Source organism: Chroicocephalus ridibundus, chromosome 3, assembly GCF_963924245.1.
Source record: "Chroicocephalus ridibundus chromosome 3, bChrRid1.1, whole genome shotgun sequence".
Classification (NCBI taxonomy): domain Eukaryota; kingdom Metazoa; phylum Chordata; class Aves; order Charadriiformes; family Laridae; genus Chroicocephalus; species Chroicocephalus ridibundus.
The window spans coordinates 105,277,233-105,293,683 of record NC_086286.1 but is presented as its reverse complement, the minus strand read 5'-3'; the positions used below and the strand labels follow the sequence as shown (position 1 = coordinate 105,293,683).

The 16,451-nt window shown below is 35.9% G+C and overlaps 1 protein-coding gene across 2 annotated transcripts in view; it reads right to left on the bottom strand.

Annotated features, from left to right (window-relative positions):
• CSMD1 (CUB and Sushi multiple domains 1) overlaps window positions 1–16,451 on the bottom strand; it is a 1,197,532-nt gene that overhangs the window by 66,109 nt on the left and 1,114,972 nt on the right. For both annotated transcript variants that reach the window (XM_063330346.1, XM_063330347.1), the window contains exons 51-52: window positions 8,847–9,041; window positions 4,997–5,170 (exon numbers count right to left, since the gene is read on the bottom strand). In XM_063330346.1, the coding sequence (XP_063186416.1) occupies window positions 4,997–5,170; window positions 8,847–9,041 (369 nt within the window). The remainder of the gene's footprint in view (window positions 1–4,996; window positions 5,171–8,846; window positions 9,042–16,451) is intronic.

Genomic DNA, 16,451 nt, shown 5'->3' with positions numbered 1-16,451 from the left:
ATCAGCAGTGTGAGTAATTGAGTTAAATTGAAAAAAATCTTGCCTAACAATTCATATTTAGCCTTGTACAACTATGAAAAATACATATAATACTAACTACCTGAAGACTTAGGTCTTATATTTAGCCTTGGACTCGTTAACTACAGTCATTGGCTTTAGCGTTCTTTTGAGACAAATAATAAGGATTTGACAAACTCTTTCCTGAGATATAGAAATTAGTGTACTCAGCTGGCCTGAAATCATAAATTGGCTCTACACAGACCAGTGGGTAACATCAAGTGATACCTATTTTCATCTATAGCTGCCCTGAATTACATTCATGCAGGTACAGCGTAGGTAAAAAGTGTTTCATTATCATTCCTTTGAAATGGAAAGGCTCGTTCAGAGCTCCCTGGGTGTTTGCTTCCTGATTTTTACAGGCTTCAGGTAAGTCCTAAAGGCACCTCTGAAATAAATTTGGTGCATGCTGTCCTTGAAATTTAGGAATATAGAACTGGTGGCATTCTCATCATCTAGCTTTAAAATTTAAGAATTTACCTTTCCTGAATTGCTCTCTGGAGGAGCCTGCATAGTTCCATTGACCTTGTTGGGAATTCAGGACCTTAGATTGTACTCTAAATTGCATCTAAATAAGGTGCCTAAAGTACATGGTGTGAATATCCCTTATGTAAGAGAATGTAGAGTGGCAGAAAGAGGTTTAGTAGCAGAAATACAATCTTCTGCAGCACGCGCATGGTAACTCAAATTTCACACTCAGAGCTGTGCAGTATTTTTGGCACTACAGAGCTTGCCTGATTTTGAAACAGCAAAGACTAAATAGTGATTAACAACCTTCCAGCTCTAAATGTGATCTTTTTTGTCTAGTGACGTAGATCCATGCATTTAACAGTTCTAAGCACATGGCTGCATTCAACAATGCAATCAATCTGGTACATCAACTAGAAACCATAGTCCATCAAATTTTTTAGAAAAAATATTGGTAAGTATCATAAGACAAGCATTGCTCTTACTGCAGGAATAGCTCCTGCAAGATGAAATCTTTCATTACCAGTGGAAATAGATCTGTACAAATCATTTAAAAGGCAGACAGTCAGGTGGAAAAAAACAAATAGTTACTACTTGTGACCAAGGGGATAAGATAATAGTAATGCAGACCAGTTTCAATGTGGATTTGTAAAAAACTGAAACTGATGAAAACCAACAGCAAACCACTCCTGGAGAAGAAAACGATGAATTCATACAAAATGAAATTCAAGCTATATATAGAGATAGTCTTTCCTAACTATGAGATCTATGCAACTTTATTAGCCATTTCCCAAAGAGTTAAAAGCTTCACAGTGTGTAGTTTTTAAACTGACTTTGAGAATAAACTGGTAGTGTTCACTGTCTAAGTCCTGTACTGATCAGTTCTTCTCCATACCTACACTATTTCAATGTAAATTTGTGACTACCGTAGACAGTTAATCTTCTGGGGAGTTCAGTGGTAAAATATATTTCTCAGAAGTCAGAATAGGAGAAAAAAAAATATCTTTTCCAGCCTTCTATGGGCAAGAGTTATTTACAATACAAACAGAATCCATTGAGATTTGTACATTATTTAGCTCATATATGTTGGCAGCCAAATTATCCTGTGTGTATAGCTTTTCAAAAAAGAAAAGCAGTACATAAGTACTAAATGCTATTATTATTGATCAGATGATGAAGTGTTTTTTTAGGTTAGTTAAAATGAATGAATGCTAACACATATCTTTATGCTTGAAATTATTATACACAGCTGTCAGGCACTACACTTGCAATGAATGGTATAACATACTGCAAAAAAATGAGAGGTAATAGCTCTTTTTTTTAACAGGGTAGCTTGCAAGTTTGCAACAGAAGAAAAGGCTAAGGAAAATACTCCTACACACACAAATTTGGGGCTGTTGGATCTTCACAGCTGCAGTTCCAGCATCTTGTTGGTCAGCCTCAGTCTAGGGATAACCTGACACCATCAGAAAGCTGATTTATCTTCACATACGAACCTCTTATATAGTTCCACTGTGGAACTGATGAACTTATGTATGTGAAAAGGTAATGCTGAGGCATAGCATTCCCCTAACCAGTAACTCAGTGGAATTCTTTTTCCTAGGTAGAAAAATATTTATTTTACTCCTTGAGTTCTCTAAGTATCAAAAGAAGTAGTAATTAAAGTACATCCCATTTATTTCCTCCATCAAGATGACAGCGTTTTTTAAATTGAACAATAAAGTGTCTGAAATTGAATACGTATCAAGCCAGAGAAGTGTTCTACCTTTTCACAAAGTTTGCCAGAAACAATTACATCTTGCTGGGAACTTACTAATAACGAACTGCCATTTAGAAGCTAGGTTAGTTCTATAAGGCAATGGTCACTACTGACCACTGCATATCTTAAGAGATGAGATACCGTAACACTATCTTCACAAAAATTGTAATAACAAACATTACTGTTGCAAAATGAAGGAATCAATCAGGAATACATGATCAAAGGTTCTAAAATCTTAATTCAGATCTGAATTACATGGTCTTATGCTATTTTTTCTGTCTTCATTTTCCTTGCTGATGCAGCCTAGTATATGAATTGAAAGAAGAAAAGGCAATCAACACGGCAAGTGATTTTATCCCTGTCTCTGAGAAAAGACTCACACATTTCTGTATTTGACTGTACCCCACCAAATTGTCTGTTCTACACTGATGAAGAATAGAGTTAATATGCATCTGATAACTCCACATTCTTTTTCATCAAGGTTAGATTATTATACTTTCGTCTGTTAGTACATTACTGTCTTGTGACTTGCAACTTGTTTCAAAATATTTTATCTAAAAGTATTTTCAGGCATTAAAGATCTCCAGAAATGCAGGATGTTGACACTAGTAAAAATTGTGCTTATCTAATGATACTTGCTATTCCTTTTTCTTAATAATCTGCTAAGATGAAATTTATGATACTTGAAAATTGATTTTTGAAGACAAGATTGAGTTGTTATATGGTGCCATCACACCTGGTTATTGTGATGCAAATGTTCTTCTTTTATCTTAATATATTCTACCAGGGGAATGTTGCTGTGTTTTAAAATGCAGCTCTGATTTTCTATGTTTTGCTCAGGGGAACTCTAGCTATTTTGTTCAGTTTTGCACCCTGGTGAGAGTATGAACTCAAAGCTCAATAGCTGCAAATACCCTTTATGATGGTACTATGAAGTAACTGCTTAGAAATTTAATGCAAAACAGGACAGACCACCTACTTATCACTTATTTCTATAAGGTAATGAGCAACCTAATATGCCAAAGGTCATATGTATGTCTATCTGAACACAGAAAGACAGTAACACTGTTGATATTTAGAAAGTTAAGAATGGATTCAGGTGTCTAAGGATGCTCAGCAACCTTTCATTATCAGTTCTTTAGGTATAAGCAAAACTTCTTTCTCACAGATACATATTGACACTGACTTATTGTAAATGGAGATGTCAGGTTTATTTTGATTTGGTTCATGGAATTGACAACATCAGGGATTCTTCAGACAGCAAGGTTTTTAGAAGTGAGGCTTGGAAACGTGTTTTTTTCAGGTTTGATTTGAATTCATTTCTTCTGATGGGACGAAAGTATGTTGTTCTTCATGACACTGCAAAACATATCTATCCATATTCTTTTAATGGGATGTTTTGAAGACACCAAGGTCAGAGGAAGATAACCGAAATTTTATTTTTCACATGCAAAATTTTCATGTTAATATACTTTTAAAAAACTTGATGTTTCTATGGAGTAGGAGGACAAGGGATTTTATAACTTGGAAATTAATCAGCATAATTTATTTAAAAGGTTTAAGTCAAATGTTACTGCTAGACATGCATCTAATTAGTCAATCATTGCTCTAGCCTACCTGAAAATTTTACAAGTGAGTTCTGGATAGAGAATAATTTCTGACAATCCATGTTGCAGCTCCTACTATTTCCTTATGAAAGAATGGTTTTACTGTTTCATTACTGCTAAAAACAGCAAAATTGGGGATAATGATATACTAGTTACTCCAGTTGTTTTGGAGTTTTTTTCACAATGAATTAATTATTGCCTCTGTAAAACAATTAAATTCTTGCATATGACAGGTGGTTAAACTGTTCTATTTAAAATGTACTGGATAGGCTTGGAATACTACGCCTTCTGCTAAAACGATTTCGCTACACAGCTGAGAAGAAATCTGCTTTTTAAGTGAGGTAGAACTTTGGAGAAGAAAGAGATTCTTCCTTTCCTGAGAGCAACTGAGAGCATTCACCTGTGGGGCAAGAAGGAAATCTGCAAAATGACAGCAAATAAAGCAAATAAAAGATTTTAGAAATAAATATACTGTCCACAACCAGGAATACACCCGCTGCTGAGCCTCTAAGGTGACTGAAAAAGAAAATGGTTTTCTTATGTCTATACTAGGAGTGCAAACCAATACGAGTGGATCTGAAGAATGACTCACACCATTCTGTGTGATTCTGTGTGTGAAAGCGTTGAGCTGAAAACTTAAGGTCTGAACTATATACGTCACAGGGTTTGTAAGGGTGTTGGTTTTGCTTTACTTTGGGCTGTCTGTTGTCTACTTCCCTTAACTGAATGTTCAATATGCTGAAAGCTCATTTGTACTTGGAATGCATTAGGAATACTCCTGAACTGACCCTCATCTTCCAGCTTAGTTTCATCACACACCTGTGACTGCTCCACAAAGCAAATCAAAGTACTGTAAATGTGGGCAATCGAGTCACTTAAAAAACCCTCTTGGTCCAAAAAGCATTCCAACATGAAATACAATTTAATTTCTAATAAAAAGTTATATGCTAGTACACAATATTTCTGTATTTAAGATACCTTTATTTTTCATTTACTTAAAAATTTTGTTGCTTGATAAGATCTGAAATCTAGTACTTGATACTGTTTGATTAAAACAAAATAAAATAAAATAAAACATACGACAAAACAGAAATTTGTTTTTTACCTAGGCATTGGGTTTCGGTACCACTCCAGAGACCGTTTGCCAAGCATTCTCTCACGTGAGAACCAACTAACGTATATCCTGTGTTACAGGTGAAAATTGCAGTAGCTCCATACACTGTTAAGGTTCCAATCTTATTTCCATTTGGTGGAGATGGAAGACCACCACAGGAGATAACTAGGAAAAAACCCAAACAACAGAAAAAATAGTTTTCATAATTTCTTAGACTGGAAGACAATATACCACCTCACATTTTCTTAAAAAGTAAATGTAATAATAGTTAATACAAGAGTTGTATTCCACTGTAAGAGCTTAAAAGTATGCTTGATTTGGCAACACATGTTCTAAGTCTGAAAATTCATTAGGATATCTTCACATCTTGACAGCAGTTTAAACACAATCTCTGTTTCAAGTTCTGAAACAAGAGAATTATATGAATGTCTGGGAAGGTTGCAGTTATATTGCATGTGTACATATTCCTGGCCACTCCTCAAATATACCTTCCCCAGCCATTTTAAGTGTTATGTCTCTTTAAAGATATTATTTTTTTTAACATGTAGTATTTTTGGTTGTTATGAAGTGTCTTTTTTCTTATTCTTCACTACTGTTCACAATCGTATAACATATATGGTACTATACTTGCAAAAAATATACATTTTCTGTTTTTTCTTAAGTCTAGACTTGACCCATTATCACAGAAACCTCCTGTAGCATCAGCTGCAACCCACAGCTATTATGAGTAACACATGAAAAATTACCTTTCAAGAATGTATTGAACTAATTTAAACTGTTCTGTCATGTCTCATGTTTCTAGAAAAATATATCAATAACGTAATTTAAGATGCAGACTAATGCCTTCAAGAGCTTCAACTGTATTTTATTATATATTAACATAAATCATGGATTTACTTTCAAAAGCACGTGAAACACAACTAAACTTCCTATCTGAAACCTCAAGGCCACATTCTTCTATATTTTAAAAGGTTCACTACGGAAAACAACATGGAATTGGGTAGATAAAATGAAGTACATAGCACTGTGCAGTTAACTCAGTCATAATCAGAATATATGTGATCAAAGTCTTTTATGCACATAAGGTTTCCCGAGGTGGATGAGACTCCTTTCAACTACAATCAAGTCACATTACTGTACTTTGTAGAGTAGTGTAACATTGTAACTTCTACTGCTAATGCTGAATATTAATTACGCTTCTGCTTATGTTAAAAAAACCAATTTTTTTCTAAAATGCAATAAAATGAATTGTTCTAAACATATTACAAATGCTTTATTATTTTTAATTACAGTGATTCCAGTCAAAAATAACTAAACTACATGAATAATGAGCCATCTCGTTATTTCTTAGGCAGCTGTTTAGCATATTCTCAAACAAAATAAATTTACTAGTCTCTCTTAATCCAAAACCACCTTAAATTGATGTTTCGCAATTCCTTTAGAGATACTATTCACAAGTAGGTATTGATAAATATTATATAAATGACTTATCATCAGTGTTTCAGTTAGCTTTCCTGCTGCTTCAGAAATATGAACAGCTATGACCTATCTTTATATAACCTACCCTTAGCATTTGAATGACAGACAGAAAGTAAACAGTAGACTTCTCAAAATACTCTATAGTGTATTTCTGGATCTTAATGATCTCTATTCAATGGAAGTATTACTGAACATCTCTTGGGGGATGAAGTTTGCCATAATTAAAACCTAATCAGTCCTCTATCAGAGGGCAAAATAATGTACGTGTCTTACAAATAAACTAATGTATCTTCAATCTGCAACTCCTTGGGTTTCTGTGTTGACCTCATACTTTGCTTTTGGTTAACTGCATCCCATATGGGTCACCTTTATTTTCTACTTACACAAAAATTCTGCAATTGTAGAGGCTGGTCGAGAACTAGGTTTTCAAAGACTTCTCAGCAGCTGAACAGTAGCTGCGTACTAGGCAGCAAATACAAAACCAGGTTTTTTAGTATGTGTGCACAAAAGGAAAAGGGCACAATTACAGTTAATAGAATAAAAAACTCACTAGTTTTAGATTTTAAAAGAAAATTGATGTAGCTCTTACTGGTTTATAAAAGATATAGAAGAGTCACCTAATTTTTCCAACTGAATATTTTCAAAAGGAAATTTTCCCAAAACAATACTAATGGAATAAAATAGAACCAACCAATAATTCCACAGCCCATCATCATTTAGATAAGATCAAATACATTGCTTTCATGTATGTATCGTACTGATTGCTGTTATAGGTAGCTCTCTCAGTCTTGCTCTAAAAACATCTTAACTATTTTTTTTCTTTTCTAGAAAATAAATATTTTTATTATTTTTAGTTAAATGGTGTACATAGCTCTTTGTTCTTCTTTTCCTATACTAGCATCATTCTTTAATACTGCCTCTATAAATTCTATATCTTAGGTTTGTAGCCACACACTTCCCAGTACTGGTGAAAGACTGTGTCAACTTATACTTGAATCACCCTTGGGAGTGATTCAGTAAAATCTGAGATCTTGGGTGTTCTGTCTAGCCTCCAGCTGCTGCTGAAGAAGGTTGAGAATCTCTCTCAAGTTCTCTTTAGTATCTACCATCTTAGATACTGTAATTTGTCTCATATAGTATTAGGAGATTGTATTTAGGCAAATTATTTTTTTCTTCTGTTTTTCACAATATGTACATCATGCTGAAAATTTTGCTCAACTATTTCTTTGCAATATGAAAAGCTATCTGATGTTTATGTTCATTCTGCTGTCAATATCATGCCATTTATTACAAAGGATTATTGACATGTCTGCAGACTTAACAGAGTCTGACAAAGCAGAATGATTCTGTTCCCTTTGCTTAAAAAATACCAGGAGGTACAATTTAGTAAAGTGTTCACCTGATCCCAAGAATTATTTCCTACATTGCTGCCATCCCTTATTGATTCAACTTGTTTCAGAACAGCCATTCAAATGTCTTTAGAATTTAAAAAAAAATAATTGTTTTCTTTCAAAAAAGAAAATCAAGCGTCTCTTTCAGGATGAAATACTAAATTTGAATATCTCACTGAAATTACATACTACTCTGAAAAACTGAATGCCTACATTTTATTTCCAGTTCTGCTCAGTATGGTAGGACTGTTAGTTGGCCATTTTCCTTCAGATGCTGGGATCTTCTGTGTTGCCCCGGCATTGAAAGAGAGCCTGTAAGTACTACCATAATGTAGTAAAAGTTTCTCCTTTAAGGGTAGCAGAACTAGCTGATGTGTCAAATATCCCCTCCAAGCAAAGCAAGTAACACCTTGGAAAAAGAAAAAATGAAGTTCTGGGGGGATTCATTAAGACACTGATATTGTCACCCCTGACAACTGTATGATCCCACTGAGAATGTCGAGGTTCTCTAAATCTTTAAACATCTAAAGGTAGGGCTCATGTCGTGTTTGATACTTTCGTATTAAGACATTATAAAAGCTCACATATATGTTTCTCCAACAGTACAGTTTTCATGCTTCACCTGAGACATCAAGGCAATATCATCTTCTAATCTAATTCTAATCTGGAATCTTCTAAAGGAATAACATTATCGTCATAGTATTCTCTAAATATTTATGCACTATGTAGTTGAATAAATCCAGACATAGGTCATCATCCAGATTGAACTTCTGATGCTACTTCATTGACTGTTGTATGAAATATGTTGTACTTTAAACACAAGTTTGAAGTAATTGATTTCAACAAGTTAATGAAAATTACTTACAGGAGACTGATAGCAAAGCATTTTTTAAAAAAAAGTTTAAACTATTTATAAATTAAAATATATATTAAAAAGCATAGGATATTCTGTAAACAAGTATGTTCCTTACCCTTACAACTCGGCCTTTCATTGCCTACACTCCATGTTCCATTAGTCCTGCACTGTATGAGTCTTCGACCCAATAAATAATATCCAGGACTGCAGCTGAGCATGACTTGAGCTCCATATTCATTCAGTGACCCAGAAATCAGTCTCCAGACAACATGTTCTGAGAGCAGAGTTTCTATGCCGGGGCAAGTTACAGCTGTGAAGAAAAGACACTTAAATATTAGCATTCTACTCATAAGTTTCTTCACAGAATATATGTCTTGCCTTACTGGCAGAAGTATTGCAATGTAAAATTGAGCATACCATAAGCATTTTTGAAATACAAGTTCCAGGAAAACAATGAACATCATACAGTGAGTATTACAAATTGAGCAGCAGTTTGTAGCACACTTTCATTTAGTGAGATGCAGTGGAACAATGACATACTGTTACGCTCTCCAATGCGATTTATTTAAAAATTGCAGAAACAGAACACATCACAGACTACAGTGGATGTAAAAGGGAAAGCAAGTAATGCTATGTTATTTTTGCAAATGCTCAAGTGATGCTTTATTTTTCTATCCATGATACGCACTTTAGGAAAGCTCTAACAAGTGCTTAAAACAGGTTGCCATAAATGCTGTTAACACACATTGAAATGCTAATTACTATTAAATGGTTCACTGTGGGTGTTCAGGAAAATTATTACATTCCAGGTTAGAACACTTGACATAAAAAAGAAAGATAACATTCAGAGAGAGTTTTAGAGTGATTTCAGTTCTGTTGCTTTTAGTATTTCAGATTTTGTAAGAGAATGCAGTTACTGCCAAGAGACAAGAACTGTAGTTTATGTTTTTCATAAGGCTTAATATAGTTACCAACCATATATAGCATATTTAAACACTTTTCAATTTCAAATTGATGCTCTGTAACTCAGGATAAAGTACACAGAATATTTACAATATTTAGGAGATTGAGATGAATTCTAACTCAATGTGCCTACGTCTCTGCAAAGATTAGACTCGTTTTATGAAAATATTTGTGATTACTTTATTTAAAAATAGCTGTATTTGGTATTTCATACCATGTTGTTCAGAATTTCCCAGCTATAGAAAAAGCCTGAATGAATTAATGACTGCTTATATCCCAAAGAATACTTTAGAAAAAACTACTACCCCAATAACACTACAGAAAAGCTATCTTTCCAAGGAAAAATAAACAAATAAAAAACACATAACAGAAATTTAGTTTCTCTTCTTTTGTTTCTCTTATATGTTGCTAAACAAAAGGTGACAAATTGTCTATATATTTGGTATACTTAGGAATCATTACCTCTGGTCTTTTGTACAACATCCTCAAGTCACCACACTGTTTAGTAAGAAAAAAGCATTAGGAGGAAGTGTGTAAAAGCTCCAAACTATACTGAAAAAAAATAAAAAGATTCTCATTTATGCTACTATGAATTTAAACCACTCTATCAGGGAAAGGACTAATAAAACTGACAAAAAATAATTACATATTCTGTAGCCTTTACACTCTCTGAGAGGTATAAAGCAATTTTATTACAAGTACGAATGCGTGATGAAAGAGACTAGTTCAGGCAATCACTGAAATGCAGGGAAAGTGACAGAAAAAGAATTCCTGTTAAAATTTAGATTTTCATAGAATCATAGAATGTGCTGGGTTGGAAGGGACCTTTAAAGGTCATCTAGTCCAACCCCCCTGCAGTAAGCAGGAGCATCTTCAACTAGATCAGGTTGCTCAGAGCCTCATCAAGCCTGGCCTTGAATGTCTCCAGGGATGGGGCCTCCACCACCTCTCTGGGCAACCTGTGCCAGTGCCTCACCAACCTCATTGTAAAGAGCTTCTCCCTAATGTCTAATCTAAACCTACCCTCTTCCAGTTTAAAACCATTGCCCCTTGTCCTATCACTACATGCCCTTGCAAACAGCCCCTCCCCGCCTTTTCTGTAGGCCCCCTTCAGGTACTGGAAGGGTGCTATAAGGTCTCCCTGGAGCTTTCTCTTCTCCAGGCTGAACAACCACAATTCTCTCAAACTGTCTTCATAGGAGAGGTGCTCCAGCCCTCGGATCATCTTTATGGCCCTCCTCTGGACCCGCTCCAACAGGTCCATGTCTTTCCTGTGCTGAGGGCTCCACAGCTGGACGCAGTACTCCAGGTGGGGTCTCAGGAGAGCAGAGTAGAGGGGAAGAATCACCTCTCTCAATCTACTATTCACAGTTCTTTTGACGCAACCCAGGATGCAACTGGCTTTCTAGGCTGCGAGTGCACATTGTTGGCTCATGTCCAGCTTTTCATCCACCAGTACCCTCAAGTCCTTTTCCACAGAGCTGCTATCTCAATTTTCACCACTGTTCAGAATACGTTTGATAATGCTAGAATTATACTTCAATGTTTTCCAGTAGTTATTTTACCCATGGTAAGTTCTACCATCTAAGAAATAAAGAGCTGGTACTATAGCATATCAGTGAAGATGTGTAAGAATTTATGAAGGTGAAATCACCTGAAGAACTTATGCATGACAGGTTATAAGGTTAAAGGTTATTTTCTTAGATTTTTTTCAGTATATCTTAGGAAGGAGTGCCAGCATACAGTCACTTTGAAATGTAATAGTTCTTTACTTTGGCCTTTAAAACAATATTCTAACTAGTTATGGACAGTTTCCCAGGTTAACGGAGGACTTCCTACTTCCTAATTTAATTTAATTTGACACTGATACTAAGCTGTGTTTCATAGCTACTCAAAGATTATATATTATTAACCAAGGAACATTTTTTTTCTTATTTGTTCTTAAATAGAATAACCATATTAAAGCACTTCACTTAACACCTTGGAGTGAAAATGATATAGGTCTGTCAGAAGACGAAAAAAAATTCTAAACAGGTACTTAATACCCCTCAAATTTAACATTTTTATCACTTTTCCTTTCAAACAATACTTTTATTAGTTCTTTCAGAGATGAAAGCAAGCTTCTTATTTAGTCTAATATTAAAAATTTTAGTTTTAACCACAGGGGATATCTCAAGATACTTAGAGATAAGAGACTCAGCTATTTCAGAATATGTAAATAAGCCACATAGATTTTTCCTCTCCATACTGATGATGATAGTATGTAATTTGTTCTTTCTTTATCTAAATACTTAGAATCTTGTTGCAAGCACACTTTACAAACAACTATCAGATTCTGATACATTACTGTACACTTTCTAACTGAAGATGTTACTGAGCACAGAATACACTTCTAGACTGTGTTGATGTAATCAACTAAAACTGATGCTTAAAAAAATTTTAATTTTACAGGGACTGATTTTGATTTATTATTTTCCCAATCCTTCAAGAAATAAAAAAAGACCATTAACAGATGCTTGATTTTGTGCACATGGTTTATGAATGAGTGCATCAGTTTGACTCTCATGGTCTCCCCTCTTGCAAATTATGGGCTGGGCACTATTTTAATTGTCATTTACATAGATGAAACTTCTTAAGGGATAATCTCAACTTCTCACACATGTGAAGATGTTCTCTCTTCTCTCCAGGTATTTTTTATACAGAAATGTATGAATAATATTGCTTTACATAAAGTATAGGTCAGAAAACATAACTGTTGTTTGAAATTATGATTAAGATTACACATTTTAATGACGTGACAATCTCCTTGTATGGATAATTCTGAATAGTCTCAAAAGCAGGGAATTCATAATGAGATATACCTACCATAAAAAAGACCCAAAATTGAGTTGTTCTATAAGCCCAGGTATATTTGCTACTCAAGACATGAGCAAAATGTCCACTACATAGGAAGTTCCACCTAAACATGAGAAGGAACTTCTTTACCCTGAGGGTGGCAGAGCACTGGAACAGGCTGCCCAGAGAGACTGTGGAGTCTCCGTCTCTGGAGACATTCAAAACCCGCCTGGACGCGTTCCTGTGCAACCTGCTCTAGGTGACCCTGCTCTGGCAGGGGGGTTGGACTACATGATCTCCAGAGGTCCCTTCCAACCCCTGCCATTCTGTGATACTGTGAAAACATTTACTATATGAACAGTGGCAATGACCAAAAAAACATAATTTTTGCAACTACAGCAACTAAAATCTAACAAGAATTTGTGCAGTAATGTGCTCACCATTTAGTTTTAACTGTTCATAATGATTCATTCTTCATAATTTTGTTATTTACTTGCTCTTCTGGTCAACAAACACATTGCACTACCAATATTTTCCCAGGATCTGAATACCAGAAGACTGACTCTTCCCTTTTACTGAGTTGTTCTTTTGACTACAAGCCTTTGCTTTCTTCCCTTATTGTTACATAAACAACAACAACAAAAAAAGTACATCTCATGCTATTCCAAAAATATCTTGAATTTTGTGACTCTGAATATAGTTATTGTTTCAAGAGAAAAAAAAAGTCAAGTACAATGCACGTGATGGAAAAAAATCTCAATTACAGAAACTTGCTATTATTATTTGCAAGTGTAATGGCATCTGATACTTGGTTGCCATTCTTCAGCAGGTACTTAACAACCACAAAGAAAGGGAAAGGGAATTTTTGTATTACTGTATTTTGAACTTATAATGCAAAAATTATAACTATATTGTTCAAATACACACTTTTGACTAAATTCACTATTAGCTTAAAAAAAAGCAAGATTAAGGTCAAGTCATGTATTATGTTTGAGAGACTAGTGTGGTTTAAATTCATAAGTATTAGTAAAATAAGAAGACAGTAGGAAACCAAATAATCCCAGACAACACAGGATCTAAGAATAAAGACCTAAGAACAAAATACGACCACTTGAGCAAGTTGATAATTTCAATATGCTAGTAGAAAAAAAGCCTCAGAGCAAAAAAACCAAGTACTTGTTGTCGTTCAATATATTTAACTGGGAATGGCTTCAAGACCTCAAATTAGATAAACAAAAGGATCGTACGGTATTCGATAACAGTCTGTCAATCCAGTCAGCTATGTCAAGTCAATCTGTTATAAGTCTAATGTATCTGGACTAACCTAAAATGCCTAAACTAATTAATGGTTTTACTACAGTTCACTGGTAAGTACTAACCCTTAATAAGTACTCCATGTTACATACCAAACCTTGAAAAAATGCTCCAAGAACTACTTACTGACCTCAGGATTTACCAAAGAAAATGTTAGGAGAATTATTTGGTATCATGTTCTGAATCATAGAACAAAGCCCCATCCAACCTGGCCTTGAACACTTCCAGGGAAGGGGCATCCACAACTTCTCTGGGCAACCTGTTCCAGTGTCTCACCACCCTCACAGTAAAGAATTTCTTCCTAATATCTGATCTGAATCTCCCCTCTTTCAGTTTAAAACCATTACCCCTCATCCTATCGCTACACTCCCTGATAAAGTGTCCTTCCCCCTCTTTCCTGTAGGCCTCCTTTAGGTACTGGAAGGCTGCTATAAGGTCTCCCTGGAGCCTCCGCTTCTCCAAGCTTAACAACCCCAACTCAGTCAAACTGTCTTCATAGGAGAGGCGCTCCAACCCTCTGATCATCTTTGCGGCCTTCCTCTGGACCCTCTCGAACAGGTCCATGTCTTTCTTATGTTGGGGGCCCCAGACCTGGACGCGGTACTCCAGGTGGGGTCTCCTGAGAGTGGAGCAGAGGAGCAGAGTCACATCCCTCGATCTGCTGGCCGTGGTTCTTTTGAACACAGGCCCACCTCTCATGCCTGACCAGGTCCTTCTGGATGGCATCCCTTCCCTTCCCTCCAGCATGTCGACTGCACCACACAGCTTGGTGTCATAAGCAAACTTGCTGAGTGTGCACTCAATCCCACTATCCATGTCACCAACAAAGATATTCAACTGCACTGGTGCCAGTACCAACGCCCAGGGAACACCACTCGTCCCACTTGGACATTGAGCTATTGACTGCAACTCTTTGAGTGCAGCCATCCAGCCAATTCCTTATCCACTGAGCGGTCCATCTGTCAAATCCATGTCTCTCCAATTTAGAGACAAGGATGTCACGCAGGACAGTGTCAAATGCCTTGCACAAGTCCAGGTAGATGGTGTCAGTTGCTCTCCCGTTATCCATCAATGCTGTAACACCATCATAGAAGGCCACCAAATTTGTCAGGCACAATTTTGCCTTAGTGAAGCCACGTTGGCTGTCACCAATCACCTCCTTATTTTTCACGTGCCTTAGCAGAGTTTCCAGGAAGATCTGCTCTGTGATCTTGCCCGGGCACAGAGGTGAGACTGACTGGCCTGTAGTTCCCCAGATCAGCCTTTTTTCCCTTTTTAAAAATGGGAGTTATGTTTCCCCTTTTCCAGTCGTCAGGAACTTCACCAGACTGCCATGACTTCTCAAATATGATGGATAGTGGCTTAGCAACTTCATCCTCCAGTCCCTTAGGACCCATGGATGTATATCATCGGGTCCCATGGACTTGTGCACCTTCAGGTTCTTAACATGGTTTCTAACCTGGTCTTCTACTGTGGGCAGTTCCTCATTCTCACAGTCCCTCCCTTTGCCTTCTGTGACTTGGGTGGTGCGGCTAGAGCACTTGCCAGTGAAGACTGAGGCAAAAAAGTTGTCCTAGCTAATGTTCTATCTAATAAAAACTCCAGCAATTGCACAATATCTATGATGAGCTGGTGGTGAATCTTTGTCTGTTTATATTAACAAATTCCATTTTGCATTTATAATACAACTGGTACTTTATTCCAAAACTACTTATGATTCATAGTTCTATAACTAGACGTTGTACAAACATATTTCTGATTATTTTCTAATTAATTTCTAGATAAAAATCAATGTCTGAACCATCACAGTTATATCTCAGCACTCCATAGCTTCCAAAAATATCTACAGTGAAATCTGCAATATGCAGATTATGCAAAGGTAACATTAGCTTTTTTTTAAAATGTTTGATATTAGAGAAATTAGCATAAACCAATGAAGGATCTGATTTAAATCTTTGAATGAGCATATTAAAGGGACAATGGAAAAGAGCAATAAAGTTACGCAGTTACAAGAACCATCCCAGGCAATTAAAATGTTAAAAAAGTTAATTAACCACAAAGTCAATTTCCTAGGTTATGCATCCACTTACTTCTATGACAAGGAAAGCAAGTAAGAACAGAGGCTAACAAGTTATCCTATTTCTGCAGTACTTTTGTTAACAAACATATACTGGTCCAGATCTCAGCACCAACACACATGGATTATAACCTATATGGGTACATTTTATGTGTACTTATATAGAAATACCGTATAATATTGTATACCTTTAAATTCTTGTTTTACAAGTTATGGTACTTTGCTTTAGAGAACTGGTAGGGTACCCCAGCATAATCAGAAAAAAACCCTGACATCATGATCTTTCAATAAGTAGAAGACATTCAGTCTTCTGATCTTGTGAAGAGAAACATGGAAGTAAATTATAATATTTGTTGCCATAATTAGTTCACCTTCTGGCACAATATTTTAAATCAGTTCCCTAGATCTGGTCAAAAAAACACAGTGCACAGAACTGAAAGTTCTGCTTTGCATTAACTAGATCCTACTTTAATGCTCTTTTCCGCATACTTTTTTGAAGTAGCTTTAGGCCTGCAGATTTCCTATGGAACA